At 32.4% G+C, this 22,917-nt stretch overlaps 1 protein-coding gene across 3 annotated transcripts in view; it reads left to right on the forward strand.

Moving 5' to 3' along the window:
* The window catches only part of LOC126886435 (paxillin), a 312,639-nt gene that overhangs the window by 107,794 nt on the left and 181,928 nt on the right, over positions 1 to 22,917 (forward strand). For all 3 annotated transcript variants that reach the window (XM_050653373.1, XM_050653372.1, XM_050653374.1), the window contains exon 2: positions 10,380 to 10,525. In XM_050653373.1, coding sequence (XP_050509330.1) covers positions 10,380 to 10,525 — 146 coding nt within the window. The remainder of the gene's footprint in view (positions 1 to 10,379; positions 10,526 to 22,917) is intronic.

Raw genomic sequence — 22,917 nt, forward strand, 5'->3', positions numbered from 1 at the left:
AAAAAAACGTAATTATCTTTTAAAATACCCTGTATAACATTACAAATCCTCATATTTTAAGAAAGAAGATATCGAAGAGATTACAAAAATGTAAAAATATACAGGGTGTCCCATTTAAAAAAAGGAAGTTATAAGCAACTTCCGGTATAACCGGAAGTTGCAAAGAGATGAAAATATTTTTATTTAATAGATCATCCTTCAAAACCCCTGTATTCCAATTTTCATGATTCTGTTGCCTTTAGTTCTCGAGATATTTCTAATAGGCCAGTTATCTGCCTCACCCTGTATACCTGGATCCCGCGTACCAAAAAAAGTTGATTAATAGCAAGCTGAAAATTTATTAATAGCTTAGGGCTTAGGGTGTCTAGTCGGACAAACTTTGATGTATGGGAACACAGGAACAGGGGAAGTTTTAATTGTGGAACAGGTTAAAAATTTGGAACGTCAGACTACGACAACGTTCCATGTATTTTGTCGGACAGAACTTCCAATTGATTTGGTACCATTTCATTAAACTCATGCAAGAATCAGATTGGTGTGTATCACCAACTGGGCATTTAATGAGTGGAACACGAAGAACATGTCAAATGACAGGAATCGTGTTGGCTAGTAATGGCAGTCTGATTTTTGCATGAGAGTTTAATGAAAGGGTAACAAATCAATTGGATGTTCTGTCCGACAAAATACATGGGACGTTTTCGTAATTTGACGTTCCAAATTTTTAAACTGTTCCACAATTAAAACTTGCCCTGTTCCAGTGTTCCGGTACATTAAAGTTTGTCCGACTAGACACATTTAACACGTTAAGCCTCGCGTGAGGCAGCATCAGTCTCACGGTGCTGTGATCTTGGCGGACCGCGTGAACTTACCGTGTCTGTCACAGCCGTATTGAAATTAATTGCTGGTCCACAGATCTCACAAAAAAAATCCATGCTGGAGCTTAACGTGTTAAGCTATTAACAAATTTTCAGCTATTAATTAACTTTTTTTGGTACGCGGGATCCATTACCAGAAATCGGCAATTTCTGGTAAGGATCGTCAACAGGATTTCAACCATTCCTGCGGAATGGCTGAAATCCTGTTGTTGTATAACCAACCGTTTACATACATAGTTGGATATATTACGTCGAGATTTTCCATTTAATTACTTATAATTATCAGCATACAAGATCTGGAATATTTGAAGGAAATAAAAAGGTATCCCTCACTGATCACAGTTAGAAATCCACAAGGAAAATTTTTTAAAATGGTCTCGAAATCTGTCTTTCTTACGTAGTTTGTTAGATTTAAATATGAAACCTATTCTCTGTAGTCTTGTAAAACATTTTATTCTTCTTCTTAAAGTTCCGTCACCTATCGAAGGATTGATATCAGCATGGCAATTTTCACTTCATTTATGGTAGCTCTAAAAAGTTAAATGGAGCTAAAGATAAACCATTCTCTCGAATTTTGCAACCAAAAGGTTCGCCTTCTTCCGCTATCTCTTTATCGTCAATTTTACCTTCCACAATCATCAACAACTGTAGCAGTATGTCTCTTGATCTTCTCATGACATGTCCAAAATATTAAATTTTTCGTCTTTAGATAGTTTCAACGACTTCCTCATTTTTATTAACGCTGCTAAGGACTTATAGTATTGGTAAGAATGCCTATCCACGATATACTCAGCATTCTACAATAGCACCGGCGTATCTCTAACTTTTCGATTGTTTCAGCGTCCAGGCGTTAGAGCCGAATATGCTATTGATTATGTATTTTAGAAAGGAACTACAACGTTAACGGGGTTTTATTGCTTCTTATAGTCAATGGACCTCTACATATAAAAAAACCGCGGAGTGCTACCATTTAAATGGGTGCGTTTTTGAGAAAGGGGTGAATTAGTCCCTAGGCACAGGGCAAATCAGGGTGAGTTCTATGCACTTTTGGTACAAACACGTCTACAGGAAAACTGTTCCAGGTTAAATTTACTATCGAAATATCACATTTTAAAGTAAAAATATTTTTTTACAAAAATATATTCAAAGGAAAAGCAAGAAAAAAACACGAAAGATAGAAATTTTATTTTTTGTCACATAACTTTTTTTCCACCGGGATTGCTTGTATAGGCATTGCTTCACAGAAAAAAAACTTCCATCGTTCCTCTTTAAAATGACGTTTGGTAGAAGTCTCTATGATTTATAGTTTCCAAAATATGATTTTTCAAATTTCGCCACTAGCAGCGATTTTGGGCCATTTTCCTTGTTACTTCGCAAACATTGTTCTGTTAGTCTGGGCTGATTATCGGAGAATGGGCCATTTATGGGAAAAGTTATTTACCAGCAATTTTATTGTTGGAATCGAATCTTATGATTGTATATATTAATAATATAGGTATGCAAAGTCCGCAGATAGTGTGCTACTTTTTTTATAAACAAAATGGCGCCCGAAAATCGTGTTTTTTTTTTCAATTTTTGCTCTATAACTCCAAAGATTTTAACTTTACACCAAAAACATTTAAATAAAAATTCACCGCAATTAAATTCTGCATAGAGAAGATTTTTTTTAGATTTACTTTGACGAAAACTTTCCCCGCAAAAAGAGGGTTTTTCCAACAAAATCTTTAATTTTCAACTAAACTTTTAGATAAGTACTTGTTAATCAATAATTAAATAACTTGGTAATGTAAAAGCTCTTTTCGTATAGATTATAATTCCAGAAGCCGATGGAAATTAAATGAACAGTTTAGCAACAATTGAATTGTTAATTAAAAATTTACGGTCGCTATAATAACGACAATAATTATGATGCATAAGAATAACTATGATTCCTTCATAAAAAGACACTATACCTATCTAATGTACTTTACATAATTAAAATTGGACTATTTAAGCGGCCTCAGGAATATTTTAAAATTATAAAGAATTTTTTGGCTTATAAACAAATAGAATATCTCGGGAAATATTAAACTAAATTAAATTGTAAAAACGGTATTCGAAAAACAGCGGCGGGATGCTTCTTTTAAAAGAAAAAATGTTTAATTATGATGAGTAGTTCCTGAGATACAACCGGTCAAAGTTGACCGGAATTTACGGCAAAGATATCAACAATAGGATCATAATTTTTAAACTGTCACCTTTTTATTTTTGTCCTCTTTCTCCACACCAATTTTCATATCCTTAAAATACTCATAACATATATTATTATAATAAAAACTATCTATATAAAAATTGCAAAATTCCAATCAAAAATTAGGTTGGAGAAAATGTAACCCTCAAAGTTCAAAATCGGTATACGTTAAAAAAATTCATTTTCTCGGCTTCACATGGAGCAATTTCCTTCATTCTTTTTTTGTTCCCAAGTAACTCGAGTAGAGCCATCGAACTAACGCATTACTAAATGTCAAACTTGCTTTTGTTTTGTTATAATAAATTTATTTATTTATTATAACACAAAATTTTAATTTGTTTAAATAAAAATTGTTTAAATAATTATGCAGCTTTCAAATGAGAATATTTATGTTTTTAACTTTAAAAGGTACACTTGTAGTAAGTTTATCTAAAAAAAACCTACAACTGGAGAAAATATATAGTTTTCTGTTCTTATAAATAAACTAATCTATTATAACAAAACAAAAGCAAGTTTTACATTTAATAATGCGTTAGTTCGATGGCTCTACTCGAGTTATTAGGGAACAAAAAAAGAATGAAGGAAATTGCTCCATGGGAAGCCGAGAAAATGCATTTTTTTAACGTATACCGATTTGGAACTTTGATGGTTACATTTTCTCCAACCTAATTTTTGATTGAAATTTTGCTATTTTTGGCAATTTTCACACGTATTATTGATAGTTTTTATTATAATACTATATGCTATGAGCATTTTAAAGATATAAAAATTGGTGTAGAGAAAGAGGACAAAAATAAAAAGGGGATGGTTTGAAAATTATGATCCTATTGTTTATATCTTTGCCGTAAATTCCGGTCAACTTTGACCGATTGTATCTCAGGAACTACTCGTCATAATTAAAGGTTTTTTCTTTTAAAAGAAGCGTCCTGCCGCTGCTTTTCGAATACCGTTTTCACAATTTAATTTAGTTTAATATTTTTCGAGATATTCTATTTGTTTATAAGCCAAAAAATTCTTTATAATTTTAAAATATTCCTGAGGCTGCTTAAATATTCCAATTTCAATTCTGTAAAGTACATTAGATAGGTATAGTGTCTTTTTATGAAAAAATCATAGTTATTCTTATGCACCATAATTATTGTCGTTATTATAGCGACGGGGCTATCTATTGGGGATGAAACGTTATATACGTTGCACTATGCAGATGACCAGGTAGTTATTGCCCAAGACAAAGAAGACCTGGAGTATATGGCTAGAAAACTAATGGAAGAGTACAAAAAATGGGGCCTCGAAGTAAATGTCCAAAAAACACAATATCTTTGCGCAGGAGGAGAAAATAATCCAGATGACCTCGACTTAGAAGATGAAACTATTAAGAAATGTGACCAATGTACATATTTGGGGGTAAAACTGACAAAGACAGGACGAAGTGATGAAGCCATAAAAGACAGAATAACCAAAGGAAAACAAGTTATAGGTGCGTTGAATTCAGTATTATGGCAAAAAAATATAAGACCGGAAACGAAAAAACGAATATATAATACCATATTAAAACCAGTAATCGTCTATGGCTCAGAAGTGTGGCAGTTATCACAAAAACTTAAAGGTAACCTATTGGCAGTTGAAATGGATTTTTGGAGGAGAGCAGCGGGAAAGTCTAGATTAGAACATGTGAAAAATGAGGACATCAGGAGACAAATGAAAGTACAAAGATCAATTATAGAAGACATCGAAAAACAACAACTAATATGGTACGGACATGTTAGACGTATGGGGGAAGAAAGACTACCCAAAAAGATATTAGAATGGGTACCACCAGAGAAAAGAAAACGAGGACGACCACCAACAACATGGATCCAAGGAATCTCAAAAGCAATGTCAGCAAGAAATCTATCTGAAGAAGACTGGCAGAATAGACAGGCTTGGCGAACGGGAACCCAAAGGCGTATTACGCTGTGAACGGGATATATATATATATTATAGCGACCGTAAATTTTTAATTAACAATTCAATTGTTGCTAAACTGTTCATTCAATTTCTATCGGCTTCTGGAATTATAATCTATACAAAAAGGGCTTTTACATTACCAAATTATTTAATTATTGATTAACAATTACTTATCTAAAATTTTAGTTGAAAATTAAAGATTTTGTTGGAAAAACCCGCTTTTTCCGGGGAAAGTTTTCGCCGCAGTGAATCGGGAAAAACACGTTTCTATGCAGAATTTAATTGCGGTGAATTTTTATTTCAGTGTTTTTGGTGTAAAGTTAAAATCTTTAGAGTTATAGAGCAAAAATTGAAAAAAACACGATTTTCGGGCGCCATTTTGTTTATAAAAAAAGTAGCACACTATCTGCGGACTTTGCATACCTATATTATTAATACATACAATAATAAGATTCGATTCCAGCAATAAAATTGCTGGTAAATAACTTTTCCTGTATTTTGCTAATTAGCCCAGAGTATGTAACTTTTTTCTACGCGGCCAGGTATATGCAATGTCACATTTAATATAAAGAAAAGTCAATTACCTTTAAAATAGTCTTGTAATGGTAATTCCCTCCTCTTCCTTAATCTCAGCATCCGTTATGGCTTGCAAATTGTAGAAGCCTCGGAGGTGTAACCAGAGAAGGTTCCCTTTGTTTTCAGTCTGGTGGGATGTAGGTAGAGTAACATTACGTTGTTTTATATGCCATTAGATTGAAAACTTAGCCATTTGCTAGCAGTTGCCGCTAGGGCATCTATGCCATTTCGTTCGCTGCAATATGTGACTGCACGCCGGGGTTTGTTTTGATTAGATCAGAGAGAGCAGCATATATGTGCCTCCTGCTGAGAGATTACTAAGTTTCGAAATCGGTAGAACTGCTTGCTACACTCTTTGATTGGACTAGTTTATGGTGCGGCTGTATTTTCGTTTTGCAACGAAATTAAAAATGGTTATTCATTTTTAATTTTTTTTAAACTTCATATGTTTAAATCTACATGCAACGGTTGAAAATAGTGTCGCGCCCGCTTGATTAGCAATTAAAAAACAAAGGGGTTTTTGATATTGTATTGCAAAAAGCTCTTCGGGATTTCATCAATCGATGCTCATAGAATATCTACGTACCTTGGTAACATTGAAATTTTCGGGATTTCACATAGTTTTTGAGGGTTAAAAATGGCCGATTTTGCAATTTTTTAAATTATCAATCGCTTAGTTCTCGAAAACTATCACATTTAGAGAAAAGTCACTTGAGATCTTTTCTATTTGGAATGATCCTAAAAAAAAATTGTCCGATGCAAAAAAATTTCCTAGTTTTAGGAAAAAACAAAAAAAAAAAAACGTTTAAAAAATTTTTGACTGCCTTTTGATCCTGGCAACATGAACATTTGTTAAAAGGAGATATTTTCAAGCAAGGTGGTGAAAAAAATTGAATCAGAATTAAATCAAAATTAAAAAACAAAGATGTTTTCGATATTGTATTACAAAAAACTCTTCGGGATTTCATCAATCGATGTTTAAAGACATAGTTTTTGAAGGTTAAAAATTGCCGATTTCGCAATTTTTAAATTTTTAATCGCTTATATGTCAAAAACTACCAACTTTAGAGAAAAGTCACTAAATAGCTTTTATGTTTGGAATGATCCAAAAAACCTAAAAAAACTTTGTTCGATGCAAAAAAAATTATTTTAGGAAAAAAACAAAAAAAAACGTTTAAAAAAATTTTGACTCATTTTTGCACCTGGCAACATGCAAATTTGTTAAAAGGGGTGCTTTTTGAGTAAGATTGTGCAAAAAATCCGAATCAGAATATTTTTCCTAGCGGATGCGCAATGGGTCTCTGGACTAAATGTTTCGTTGTCTCGTGGATATTTTGTGAAAACCATGAATTTTGTCTTCAGTAAGCTTATTCTAATTCCATATTTGCGAGTTTTCATTCAGTCCTCGTAATATAAAACGTTTTATAAAACGTTTTAGCAACTGTCAAACTACCAAACGTTGTTTTATGTAGCCCAATTCTTTAACAGTTGATCAAATTACTATTTTGTATTTTGCTTGGTCCTTCAGAAACTTGCCCACGCTTCATGGACATTTCAAATCGGATTTACCAATTCCCATATCTTACAAATCCGAACACTCCGGACTATTTTCGTCAGATCTTTCGCGTCATCCTGACACAAATAAATAATTATGTATCGATTTACGCAGTTGACTTTACTAATTTGCCTTTTAATTTATGTTCTTTTAGGCATTATGTTTGACTTTATTTATTTTTAATAACTTACATCTAAGCAAATGAAAAACACTGAATTTATATCCTTTATTTTACAAACTACGATATTTAAATTATTTTATACGTTATTACACTAAATCTAATAATTTATCTAATTACAAAAAATATACCGCGCCCGTTACATATCAAACTACACCAACGTTTTCAAATTCACAACTCACTCAATATGCAATTTTGTTCCGTTTTTATAGAAACATAATCTTTCGCGAACATTCAGGAAAGAAATTGTATGTTTACATAATACAGGTAAAAGAATAGTACAGAAAAATCAAGAAACAATATTTGCATAATAAATCAATAAATCAAGTTAATAATAAAACCTTCTAAAAATGTTCCTCGTCGTATATCAGCTCGAAGTGATTTATGGGCTGGGGACGAACCGGTTGACGGTCGGCACCTTCGCAACAATTACTTACTTACTTAGTCCTAAGCCTTTCTACCTTTAGGTGTACGCTTGGTGGAGTTAAGTTTGGTATTGTCGTATCTATGCTTTCCGATCTTGTCTTAGGTTTCTTGCATTTTCCAATGTCAATCCGTTCTTCTCGACTTCTTTCCTGATTTCATCTACCCAGTGCCGCGCCAGCACGTGGTAGCGCCTGTGTAAAAAACATTTAATGGCGCCCAAAATGAACAATTATTTATTGTAACCAAAAAAAAAAAAAAATAACATAAATAACAAAAAATAAATTCTTACTCATGCAACAGGAAAATACAGTAAATTAAAACAATTAAGTAAAAATAAATCTTTGGTATAACAGCATAAAAAACTAAAGATATAGGTAGGAAAATATGAAATACTTAGCTATTTTAAAAAAAATTAACTTTTCGCGTCTTCAGTTCGAAAAATCTGTTTATAATATGGTAAATATGAATTTGATTTATTACTGACGACTCTATGTAGATGGTAGATAAATTTATCAACCGCCCTTGACTGATGGCCGCTCTCAAATAATTTTTTAACCCTTTAGTGCCCTATTCCGTCTCAAGTCAGACCCTAAAAAAGTTTCCAAACTTACTTTTTAAGTATTTTATAGCAGCAAAACCCAAACCAGCCTCTGGACTAGATCAGAGAAGCATGCAACTTTTAAAAACTTGGACGACCAGACAGATTACTCAGCAGTGGCATCAGATATGGGCAGAGTAAGCAGAATGCGATTAGCTATTGCTAAATTTGGGTAGACTGCAGTAAATTCTTTCAAAATTTAAATTTCCTTAATTAAATCGTATCCCCCTATGTCTAGATGATCATTAAATCTCATTTTTTTTACAAATTTCTACACAAAAGTTTTAATTATTGTGAGTGTCTTGTTTAAATTATATAAAAATTTGAAAGAATCGACAGGATTTTCCAATATGGAAAATCTTTCATTTACTGAAATTAATGCTTGATTGAGAACAGAATAAAAGAAATGAACTTTTTATGATATTTTAGGATACAAAATCGGTTCGTCTTTATGTTCGTAATCGAAGTGTTTGCTTTTATTTCGACGCCGAACTGTGTGTCTTTTTGAAAACTGGGCTCCACATCTAGTTTCTCTGCAGTTTCATTTGCTGTAGTAATAACATCATTATATTTTATATCTATCTATCTATTTTATATCTTATATTTTATATCTATATATATTTATATCTATATATTTGCTATCTATCCGAAACTAGAGCAAGAATTGTTTTAAGGGCGCAGGCGCAAAATTTCTCTCCAATGTGTTTTAAAAGAATTCATATTTTTTAAGTTTAAAAGAAATTTTTAAAACAATTTTTTAAAAATTTAAACGCAGAATGAAAGGTTACATTGTTACCTAGTGCAGAAAGTCCCTTAGAATAACCAAAAAGTTTGAGATATTTGAAATTAAAAATCACACTAAATTTTTTTACCCCTGTAACCTAATAAAATAAACATTATAGAAGTTTTCAGGGACATTTTCGGCCCTCGGTAACAATGCAATCTTTCATTCTAGGTTTAAATGTTTCAGAAACACGTATTAGTTTTCTCAGAATTTGAAAAAATAAATAAATGAATTTAAAACACATTGGCGCGAAATTTTGCTCCTATGTCCTTAACTCTTGTAAAGAATTTAAGGTAGGCTGCATATTCATTGTTTTTGATTTTAAAACTTTGCTAACGAAGTTAACTTTCATCAGAACTTCATACCATACCTATATGTGGACTGAGCATATGAATGTAAATGTTGATATTTTATCTCCTAAATATCTAGCTTGATATTTTGAATTAAGATCAAATTTATCAGAATGTGTTATATCACATAAAGCATCAGACATTTCTATCAAATTTTTGTGCAATGGCTTTAAAGCATAATTTCTGCTGGACCGGTGGCTGCATGTCTTTACAGGATTTTTATTGTTTATGCAAATTGTATAAATCATTACGTAATTTTATGAGATATGCAAGGTCGTTAAATGGGTAAGTGTTGTTTTTGACCTGCGTAAATTTTTTTGTAACAACTCTAGTGGCGCCCCTTAATTGCTGGCGCCTGTGTGCGTCGCACACATTGCACACGTGGACGGCGCGGCCCTACATCTACCCACATAACTCTTAGTCTTCCTCTTTTGTTTTTCCCCTGTACTCTCGTTTCGAACATTCGTTTTGTTGTCCCGCTACTATTTTTTCATTGATTGGTTCTAGTTTTAGGTTTTATCTAATTGTTTCGTCTCGTGTGGTTCTAGAAAACTAGAACCACAAATAAATAAAAGTGTTTAAAATGTGTTTCTGATTTCTAAAGATAATTATGATACATTTTCGATTAAAAATCACCATGGACAGATTTATGTGTAAGAAGCTGAATGTAAATAGTATGCAGTTTAGGAGTTTTACAGGGTAGTCTGGAAAATTAATAATAATTAATGGAAATTAATAGAGGTAATAAGGCTAGTGCTATTTTAAATTTTTTATATAAACCCATAGGCTACAAACTTCCAATATCAACTTAATTGTTTTTCAAACTACAAACACTGTCTAACATTTGTTTTTCTTTACAGATGCTCTGCTTGCCGATCTCCAAAATACAGTTTCAGGATCATCAGGAATAGGATCAAATTATTCTGGATATGGCCAGAGAAACGTCCGGTATTCTCCCGATAGCGATGGACATTATTCAAAAACAGACAGCTATTCAGTGAAATCTGTAAGTATTATCAATAGGTTTATTAGTCAAATAATATAGAACATTAAAATTATTTTATTTCATAAAATTTATTTAATTAATATTGGAGTACGTAGTAAGGTAACGCTCCTTTAGAGGGCTGAGCATTGCAATATCATGGTACTACTTACGCGTAGACAATGAACAGTTTTAATAAGAAAGAATAATTAAAGGCACTGGTGCAAAAAGACATAACTCTATTTTAGCAATTTTAAAACTGTTTGACTACGAAAACTTTGGAGTTGCCTCCTTTTTGCACCGGAGATTAAAATTAAGTAAAACACGAATTTCAAAGCAATTTGTTAACAAAATATTATAAGAAGTGCTAAATAGATATAAACTAATCATTTTTGAAGCTATTTTTCTTTGAGTTGAGTGATTATTATAGTAGGGGACGAAAGTATGCTAAATTTGCAGTTACTTGAGCGTTATGGGGACCTATTGGGTTGTGAAGAGTAGGTCCTAAAACCAGAAAAAATTAAGTTAAGTTTTCCATAAAGTGGGGAATTTTCCATTTTTTTAATATCATTTTCCATTTCCAACAATCGTTTTTTCCGATTATAGCGCCATCTATCCATAATTCGAAAAAAATGTCTCGAATAAAAGTTGCTTATTTTTACGTAGCTAAAGAATCCAAATCTGCAACCGAAACCTCTCTAAATTCCAGAAGATGACGTAAATATCAGTCACACTGGGCATTAGGTGCTCCGAGGGCCAGGTCTGATGTCATATTCGTGTTCAGCAACACCAAAAAACCCCCGAGTATTCTATTTGTATCAATTTATTTCCCAAAAACCCTCGAAACTCCTTGATCCTGGACACACGGTGCTCCGAAGGCCGGTTCTGTTGACGTATTTGTATTCAGCGATCCCAAAACCTCCGAGTAATCTGTTTGCATCAATTACCTAAGTGCCAAGAACCCTCGAAACATTAGCAGACGACCAGTGGCGGCTCGTCAGAGGAAGCAAGGGAGGCTTAGCCTCCCCATAAATTTTTTACACACGCTACACTGTTTTGGTTATCTTGAATCGCGAAAAACAACAAGCACCTTCACTATTATACAACATGTAAATTCCATTATCACTAAATATCCATACGCACGGAGCATTAGCATTAGAACGCCGATTGCGTCTCAGTTTTTTTAATTATTATTGTAGGCAGGACCCTGGGTTATCCCGAGATGCATGAACGGAGCCGAGAAGCCGGCCAGTCTCCGTTGCTGATGCTCCGCGCAGCGCAGCAGGCGTTTAAGGAGACCCGGTCTCCTAACAGTGGCATCTACGGTGCCATCACACGCTGCCCGGAGATTTACCAACGGAGGCTAACTAGCTTCTCGGCTCCGTTGCCGTTGCGTGCATCTCGAGACAACGAATTTTAGGGTCCTGACTAAAAATAATGAAAAAACTAAAAGTGCGAATTTTGTTATGAAATTTGGTATTTGGGGTTAGAATAACATTTGGAACAACTTGATAAAATAACTTTTTCCGATATTTGTAACGCAAAGCAAAATATCGGTAATTTATCATGTTTTTGGATTCGCAGCAGGCCGCGTTTATAATTAAAAAAAATCAGTTGAGTATCTTAAAAAATGTGAACCTTCAACCTGTATGGACTGCAAAACTTCAAATCTGTATTTATTTTGATATGCATATCTACTTACAAAGATGGAATTGTTAACAAATAAACGACACAAACTTTGGTATTATTTAGATTATTATTATATATTATTATTAATTAGACTAATTATTTTTAAAATGATATGATATTATGAAATTATGAATTATGATGATATTATGAAATGTAAATAAAAAATTGTCAAAAAATGGGGCCTTACATTACATTTTTTGGCGCATTTTTTTGCTAGTGCAAATTTGTCTAGATATTTTAGAGTTAGGTATAGCCTCCCCTATTGTAAACATCACGAGCCGCCACTGCAAACGACATGCCTTAGCAGTAATCCTAAGCACCAGGTGGGTGGGGGTTGGTTTTGATTACGTATTCACGTTTACCAACACCAAAAACCCCCTTAATCACAAAATCTGGCCCATGATATACCGCATTTGGACATGTTTATGTACTTTTGGATGCTTGCATTTTATGCACTATAAAGTGCAATTATGCATTTCCAATCATTTTTGTATAGTAGACTTTTTTCGTGATGTCATCCTGAACACTGTGTAAAAAGGTTCAAGTCTCTAGGTGCTGGATTTAAAAATAGATTTATTACGGTGTTTTTAGTGCTTAATTAAATACCATGGTCTAATAATGTAATCTCTCATTCAAAAAATTAAAATTTTTAAAATTTTCAAAAAAAGTTTTCTCAGGATTCCAAAAAAATGAATGCATTTAAATAGCATTGGACCAAGATCTTGCTCCTACCCCCTTAAATAATTGAATTGTATTAAAATATATACCGTACTGACCTCTATACTCAGACATTTAAACTTGTTTTCATAAAAAAGATAAACTTATAATACACTTTATTTATAGAATTAGTTCCTACAGTTTTCAGTAGATGTCGCTATAGGTTTTAGTATGTCGAAAGTATTTTATTTTCTATAAAACTGTATTTCAGCTTTCAACAGTTTCATCACATACTCAAGTCATTTCGAAGTAGGTATTTATTTTGGGATTTATCCTCTTTGAATAACCCTGAAAATGCTATAAATACATGTATTTTGTTTTCTGCCTACAGGGTGTTTCTTAAAAACAATATGTGGACATAGTGATTCATTTTTACTTATTATTTTTAATTTATAATTATTTAGTACAATAGTTTCAGTCCTATATGTGTCCTGGATAAACACTTCTAGTAATAATAATTACATTAATTTACATAATACACTGTGAGCAAGCATTGGTTTCAGGGACTGGTTTCACTTCTGTTTATTGTGTATAAAACATTGGGGGTATTGGGGATAAACACTTCTAGTAATAATAATTACATTAATTTACATAATACACTGTGAGCAAGCATTGGTTTCAGGGACTGGTTTCACTTCTGTTTATTGTGTATCGCTGGTTCTTTAGTAAATCAGCATAAGTGAAGTCTGATGTTTTTAGATAAAGGCAGTTTTTGTTTTCACCTGATCCAGAGTTGGACCACCATCTCCATATAGTTATTTCAGCATCTATGCATCCTCAGTGAAGCTATGCAGTCACAACTCCAAACCAAATATCAACAACCCTGCCTATTTAAGGGAAACCATCGCGATGCAATGATTCCACCTTTTGAGACGCAAAATAGCGACATCTCTCTTATGTTTTTGTTAGATACTGTACAGTATGCTCTCTTTTTGGTATCTATCAACTCTCTTATTTCTTGTGACCACCATTCCGGACCTTGGTTTTTCCCATATTTTTCTTATACGCTTTGACCTCTTGTGCTGCATAATGGATACAGTTTTTTATTTGAGAGTATAGTTTTGTAGCCAATCTGAGTTTGTACAGAAATTTGGTGGATTCATTATTTAGACTTTCCAAATTATATTTGTTTACATTCGTATTGCGCACTGTTTGTTCATATTTCTGGACGCTGTTTTCTCCTGTTATCATTCTCTTCGCCTTATCCCTATGCCGGGTCGGCTTCCCTAATTGCATTTCTTCACACAATTCTATCTTGGGTCATACCAATGTTAATCCCCTTTACCAACATGTCCTGCCTTATCGTCTCCCCAGGTCTTCTTTGGTTTTCCTCTCCTACTCCTTCCAGGAATCTACACTTCAGCTATTCTTCGTATTGGGTGATTAACGTCTCGACGTTGAACATGACCAAACCATCTTAACCTATGCTCTCTCATTTTGGCATCAATTGATGCCACACCTAGACTTCCCCTAATATACTCATTTCTAATTTTATCCTTCTTTGTCACTCCACTCATCCATCTAAGCATTCTCATTTCCGCCACATGCATTCATTGTTCCTCTTTCTTTTTCACTGCCCAACCTTCCGTTCCGTACATCATAGCCGGTCTTATGGCTGTTTTATAGAATTGTCCCTTCAGCTTCATTGGAATTTTTCTGTGACACAACACACCACTCGCTTCTTTCCACTTCATCCATCCAGCCCTAATTCTACTGCATGCATCTTCATCTATTTCTCCATAACTCTGTAATGCCGATCCTAGGTACTTAAAACTATTGCTTTTCACAATCATTTCATCATCCAAAGATACCATTTTATTTGTAGTAACTCCATCTTTAAATGAACATTCCAAATACTCTGTTTTTGTCCTACTAAGTTTTAAACCTTTTTCCTCCAGAGCTTGTCTCCACTGTTCCAGTTTTTGTTCTCAGTCTCTTTCACTATTTCCTATTAACACTACATCATCAGCATACATTAGGCACCATGGAATGCTACCCTGTAGTTTCGCTGTTTGGTCCAAAACTAATGAGAATAAATAAGGACTAAGCACCGAGCTTTGGTGCAGTCCTACTTTCACCTGAAATTTATCAGTGTCTCCCACACCTGTCCTAACACCAATCATTACTCCCTCATACGTATCTCTCACAATCTTTACATATTCGTCAGGGACTCCTTTCTTATTGAGTGCCCACCACAGAATCTCTCGAGGAACTCTATCATATGCTTTCTCAAGATCAATTAATACCATATGAGCGTTGGTCTCTTTATTCCTGTATTTTTCCATCAGTTGCCTTACAATGAAAATTGCATCTATTGTTTGCAATTACTCTCTCCCATATTTTCATGGTGTGGCTAATTAGTTTTATAGCCCTGTAATTTGTATATTGTTGTATGCCTCCCTTGTTTTTGTAGAGAGGTATTTATATACTGCTTCTCCATTCGTCTGGCATTTGTCCAACTTCCATAATTGTATTAAGGCTATGGGTACATAATTCGCAAATATTTTACGTGTATCCCTACTTTTTCTGTCTTTACACGGCAAATTACGTGTAATAAAATTCACACTGGTGTGGATATGTAAACATTACTAGAATGTCATTCTACTTGAAAATGTCATAATTAATTTAAAGAGATGGCTTTTGAATGTTCTTGGATAACTGTTATTTTTATAATTGCAAATTATTAATTCAGTTAATAAATGTGATAATTTTTTCACTAACTATGTTTTCAGTGATTGTAATAATTTATTTGTACAACAAAAACTAATAAGCAATCGAGAAAAGAGGAAAAGTGTTAAAGTGATTTTTTAGTAATATGTTGTTATTTTGGAACGCTTACAATTTTTAACATCTCTAACAACAAAATACTTGGATCACAGGATATATCTGATGTATTCTCTGCTTGGATCTTCCACAAATAATACACAATAAATAACTTTTTATTAAGTTCACGTCTTAAATCAATTATTTATCAAATACACTATATATCAATAATATTTAATCAATTTCTGACTGATAATATATGCTGACAATATTATATTCGGTTGAGTGCGTTGTAAGACAAAGACAGATTTGGAAAATATTACCACGGCATTGTGTTCATTTTTTTCAAATCCTGAAAAAACCAATAAATATTTTTGAAAAATTTAAACGCAGAATGAAAGACTAAATTATTACCGAGGGCCGAAAGTCCCTTAGAATAAATAGAAAGTTTATTTTGAATGAGATATTTGAAATTAAAAATCACACTAAATTTTCTCTTAGTTTTTTCACCCCTGTAACTTATTAAAATAAACATTATAGAAGTTCTCAGGGACTTTCGGCCCTCGCTAATAACGTAATCTTTCATTCTGCGTTTAAATTTTTCAAAAATACTTATTAGTTTTCTCAGGATTTGAAAAAAATGAATCCCCATTTGAATAGCATTGCAGCAGAAAATACGTACCGATCCTCTTAAGTAGAAATGCTAGCCAACTTATTCCTGTCTCTCCCAATGCTCTCTATACTTCCCCAGGAATATCATCTGGTCCGACTGCTTTTCCTTTCTTTATTTTTTGAAGCGCTTGAGCCACTTCCTCGTTTGTTATTCTGGTAACCATTGCTGTTACTGTCTCCGTTAACTCCACAGGCTGTCTGTCAAATTCTTCATTTAATAAACTGTCAAAATACTTTCTCCATCTCTTTTTGACATTTTTTTCGTGAATTAGTATTTTATTATTTTCATCTCGGATACATCAGCTAATCTGATTAAAATCACTTGCTTTCTTTGCTCTCTGTTTGGCTATTTTATACAGGGTGTCCAGAAACTCTACCGACAAACGAAGACAGGAGATTCTTCAGATAATTTTAAGATAATTTAACCCAATTCACTTAGTCCGAAAATGCTTCCTAAGGGAGCTAGAGCTCTTTGAAGATGGCGTCTTGTAATTAGATTTTCTTAAATACCTCCAGAACGCTTCTATTTAGAAAAACAAAAATTGGTACACATATTTATCTTCAAGATATAAATCTAATCCATCCATTGCAAATTTCTAGTACCGATCATAGGCGTCCGTTTTGGGTAGGGCAACGGTTATTTTATCGCATAACTTTTGTATCTTTAACTTTTATACATTTCTGATACTGGATTATTAAATTGGGAAGTATTTTAGTACTAAAAGGTACTCTTGTTTTAAATCGGTAGGACACACCGTTTTCTAGAAAAATCGATTTGAAAACTTTTCGCTTTTTGAATTAAAAAAAAAATTCAAAAAAAAAACTGTTTAGAAAGACGAAAACTGGTACATTTATTTATATTCCAGAGATAAATCGATTTCATTAATTGCGAATTTCTAGTACTGATCATGGGCGTCCGTTTTGGATAGGTCAACAGTTATTTTATAGCATAACTTTTTTGTCTTGAATTTTTGAGCATTTTTGACACTAGATTATTAAATTATGAGGTATTCGAGTACTAAAGGTTACTTTTACTTTATGTTGGTAAAATACTTCGTTTTTTGTTGAAAAGTTCTTTCAATTTTCTTTCAAATTCCAAGAACGAAAAACTTTCAAATCGATTTTCCTAGAAAACGGTGTGTCCTATCGACTTAAATCAAGAGTACCTTTTAGTACTAGAATACCTCACAATTTAATACTCCGGTGTCAAAAATGCATAAAAGTTAAGGGGAAAAAAGTTTGCGATAAAATACCCGTTGCTCTACCCAAAACGCACGCCTATGACCAGTACTAGAAATTTGCAATGAATGGAATCGATTCATCTCTGAAAAGTAAATATGCATACTAATTTTCGTTTTTCTAAATAGAAGCGTTCTGGAGGTATTTAAGAAAAACTAATTTCATGACGCCATTTTCAAAGAGCTCTAGCTCCCTTAAGAAGCATTTTCGGACTAGGTGAATTGAGTTAAATTGTCTTAAAATTATCTGAGGAATCTCCTGTCTTCGTTTGTCGGTAGAGTTTCTGGACACCCTGTATATCTTTGCTTCGACTTCCCTGGTATCAAGTTGATCGTATAGGTTTGAATACGCTTCTGCTTTAGCTTTTGCTACTGCTACTTTCGCTTCCTTTTTGGCGACCACATAGTTTTGAAGATCTATGTCCAATCTGGTTTCTTGCCACTTTTTATATAATTTTCCCTTCTCTTTTATTTTTCCTTGTACTTCATTTGACCACCACCAAGTCTCTTTATCCTCAAACTTCTTTCCTGACGTTTTCCCAAGTATTTCAACAGCCGTCTCTCTAATAATATTGGCCATTTTTCTCCAAATTGTGTTAGGGCTTTCTGTCATGTTCCAACATATTTTTCTACTATTCTTTCCCTGAATAGACCTTCTTTCTCATCTTTTAGCATCCACCACTTGATTTTTTGTGGTCACATCCGATATTTTTGTTTAGTTTAGCTTTTTACTTCGATGTCCAGAACAAGCAGCTTATGTTGTTTTCTTACTGCCTCACTAATTATTACCTTGCAGTCCTTGCATTCACGTATGTCTTCTTTCCTTATCATGAAGTAGTCTATTTGGGATTGATGTTGTCCACTTTTGTAGGTAATAAGTTGAGTTTCTCTCTTTTTAAAGAATGTGTTGCATCAGTCGCCATATCCAATGCTGTTACTAATTCAAGCATGTCATCTCCAGCTTCATTTCTATTTCCAAAGCCTAATCCCCCATGTATTTTCCGCTGTTTTTTACTTAACTTAACTTTTTCGCTTAACTCGTATATCTCTTCAACTGTTCAAAATTTAGCCCTGTCCATTGTCGGATGTTTCTTAGCCACGATAGTCTTTTCATTCCTAGTCCTCTCTTTCCCTGGATCTTTCCTTTCACTATTAGTTGAGTATATTGGTGCTCATTATTTCTCAGCTTTTTTACATCTACATAAGTTTTTAGAGCAATTTTTACAGTTACATGGTGGTAGTAAGTCTGTTCTTGGAGGCATTAAAATTAAAACTTCTTAGGGCTTACGAGGCCCATTATTAATATGATATCCATATAAAAGTGGATTTAGTTCTTTCGCAAGCCAATTGTGTGTACGCCGCTACATAAAATCTCGTTTTATATGCAATAATGATGCTGCAAAAGAACACGATCCACTTTTTTTAACAAAAAATTATAATTTTAATGCTCCCAAGAACAGACTTGGTACCACCATGTAACTCTAAAAATTGCTCTAAAAACTTACTTACAGTAGGAAAAATGAAAGAATACCCATGAACGAACATATAAAACACGCTGTATTTTCCTGTCACCGTGTCATACAAAAAATTGGCCAGCGCAATTACATGTAATAATTATTACTACATACAGGGTGAGTTTTTAGTGCGGGATCGGTCGATAATTCCATTACGGTATAGAATATCGAAAAAAGTTATTTAGAAAAAATGTAGGCAATGATATTCTCCACGCTTGGAAAATATGTCCATTTCTACAGGGTGATCAATAACAGCGTGGTATATCAAACATATAATTTTTTAAATGGGACACCCAATATATTTTTCATATTTATATTCCCCTCATAACTCTTGTTCATATAATATAGGGTTTTGCATTACTATACAGAGTATTTAACACGTTATGACCATTTTTATTTCGAAATCCCTATGAGATTAACACCCTGTATATAAAGAAGTAATTCATAGACAATGATTTGTTTTATGTAGTAAGATAAACAATATACTGTAGTTTTTAAATTAAGTTCAATTGAAATCATTGACGAATGTTTGTTTACAGGGTGAACTACAAAACCAAATTACGATTTTCTCTATTTTTTTAAAATGGATCACCCTATATTTTATTTTTCAAAAATATTGTATTTATTATACTCTTTCATTTTTATATAGGATTCCCTATATCTAAACTTATTACTTTCGGAGATATTTTTAGTTTTCTTCAACTTTCGGGAATACATTCAATTTTTCTAGTAGAAATAAGTTGGTATTGAATGATAATTAAACAAAATTATTTTTATTCAATAAATCACTAACACAAAATATAAACCATAGCAATATGCAATGAATGTATCAATAAATGTGATATTAAGGAATTATCATATTTCCCTAATATACAAGAATCATACAATTCCTACAAAAAAAAATAGGTATGTTGTGTATAATAAAATTACAAGATTATTTTTATTTAATAAACAACTCACACAAAACATACTTCAAAACAATATACAACTAATTTAATAGTTTTTAGATTATTGTATCAACAGCATTCTAAGCCAAGAAGTTTTTAGTAACACATTCCTAATAGCAGATTGTGACCCGCAGTTATTAATAATATAATTTTCATATTAAATTTCATTAATATGCATCAATAAGAAATCCCTACTTTGTTAACACTCAAACTAGGTGATCTATAAATGTTTAAGGTGATATTGTTAGAGATTATGTGATTGGTCCACATTTTTTGACGGTTGAGGTTTTTATACGACAGTGCTCCAGTTCTTCCAAAATTGATTTTTTTCAAGTGGGGCTATATAAAAAACCTTGTATACCAGAAGCATCCAACAACGCTTGATGATATGAAAAATAGAATAGAAGAAGCTTTTAATAATATTGACTTACAAAAATGTTAGAAATGTGGCTCGGTCATTTGAATATCGGTTACAAAATTGCATAGACGTTGAAAGTGGTCATTTTCAACATTTACTTTAGACTTATATCCTTAACATCACATTAATTGGTACATTCATTAAATTTTGTTATGGTTTATTATTTTTTTGTTAGTTATTTATTGAATGAAAATATTTGTTATATTATTACATAATACTTATTTGTTAAGCTATTTATATTTATAAGAATAATTGAATGTATTCCCGGCAAATGAAGAAAACTAAAAATATCTCAGAAACTAATAATATAAGTTTAGGTATAGGAGATGCTATATAAAAATGAAAGAGTATCATAAATACAATATTTCAAAAAAATAAAATATAGGGAGATCTATTAAAAAAAATTGAGAAAATCGTAATTTTGTTTTGTAGTTTAAAAGTGCTTATAAAAATGAATGTTCTACTAAAAAATTCTTGGCTTAGAATGCTGTTGATATACCAATCTAAAAACTGTTACATCAGTTGTATATTGTTTTGATTTATGTTTCATGTAAGTTATTTATTAAATAAAAATAATCTTGTTATATTTTTATTTACAATACAAAGTTTTTTTGTAGGAATTTTACGATTCTTGTATATTAGGGAAATATGATAATTTCTTAATATCACATTTATTGGTATATTCACTGCATATTGCTATGGTTTATATTTTGTGTTAGTTATTTATTGAATAAAAATCATTTTGTTTAATTATCACTCAATACTAACTTAATTCTACTAGAAAAATTGAATGTATTCCCGAAATTTGAAGAAAACTAAAAATATCTCGGAAAGTAATCAGTTTAGATATAGGGAATGCTATATAAAAATGAAAGAGTATATTAAATACAATAATGTTGAAAAATAAAATATAGGGTGATCCATTTAAAAAAATAGAGAAAATTGTAATTTGGTTTTGTAGTTCACCCTGTATACAAATACTCGTGAATGATGTGAATTGGACTTAATTTAAAAACTACAGTATATTGTTTATCTTATTACATAAAACAAATTATTGTCTACGAATTACTTCTTTATATACAGGGTGTTAATCTCACAGTGATTTCGAAATAAAAATGGTCATAACTTGTTAAATACTCTGTATAGTAATGCAAAACCATATATTATATGAACAAGAATTATGAGGGGAATATAAATATGAAAAAATATATAGGGTGTCCCATTTAAAAAATTATATGTTTGATATACCAAGCAGTTACTGATCACCCTGTATAAATGGACATATTTTCCAAGCGTGGAGAGTGTCATTGCCTACATTTTGTTTAAATAACTTTTCTCGATATTTTATACCGTAATGGAGTTATCGAGCGATCCCGCACTAAAAACTCACCCTGTATACTTGCGCTGGGCAATTTTCTTTGTGGCACGATGACAGGAAAATACAGCGTGTTTTATATGTTCGTTCATGGGTATTCTTTCATTTTTCCGACTGTAGATAATATAAAAATATACTTAGATGTAAAAAGGCTAAGATTTCCTGTATATTTCGACGCAGATGCATGCAAAAAAATGTTTGTAAAAATATTATTAATACATAAGATCAACTTCCTTTTAGGTTATATTTCTGAAATCTTAGTTTTTCATGTTTTTTTTTCTCATTTAGTACAAAAAACAGAAGAAAAAGTAAATAGAATGAAAGGTGATACGAGGTACTTTATGATGATTTAATTATAAGAATTCGCGCGCGAACGTTTTCGCTGTGAGCCGATCTTGCGTCTCAGAGCGCGCTATTAATATAATATTTATCTTGGCCAAAAATAAACCTACGAACATTTTCCTAAGCTCAAGATGTTCCTTTTGAATTGCTCTATCATTACTGTTAATTAAAGTATAAATTAATGTTTATGGCTCAAAATGGCTTGAAACACTTCTTGGGACCGTGCAAGTTCGAAAAAGCGACACCTTTTTTCGCACTTTTAATTATATTGGCCAATCATATAGGTCCTGGTTGCTGGATAATTGTCAAGACCTTTGCCCAAAAAAAATTATAAGAAGAAAAAGTAAGACTGAGGTTATGTTATTAAAAGGTAAACAATTGTATGTAGCAAATAAAATTAATTACTAAAATGCAGTACTGCAAGCAAAATACAATTAATAAATTTACTTTTATATAATAATTGCATATTATATCAATATTATGGAGTAACATATAATTTTTCTTCTTCAGTGACAGTAGGTATGAACTATACGTCAATTTGACAATTTCATTTGACAATATGAATTATTTAAGAAAGTTGCAACATTTTTCCGCTAATAAATAATAATACATTTGCATCTGTATGGCATTTTTGCCGGGGAGATCCTTTCGGACAGGTTCCGGCGCCATTTACATCTTTAACCCTGTTTCTAGTAACTAGTGTCGATGTTAACACTAGCCCAGGGGGGCCGACGGCTTAAC

Source organism: Diabrotica virgifera, chromosome 6 (genome assembly GCF_917563875.1).
Source record: "Diabrotica virgifera virgifera chromosome 6, PGI_DIABVI_V3a".
NCBI lineage: Eukaryota > Metazoa > Arthropoda > Insecta > Coleoptera > Chrysomelidae > Diabrotica > Diabrotica virgifera.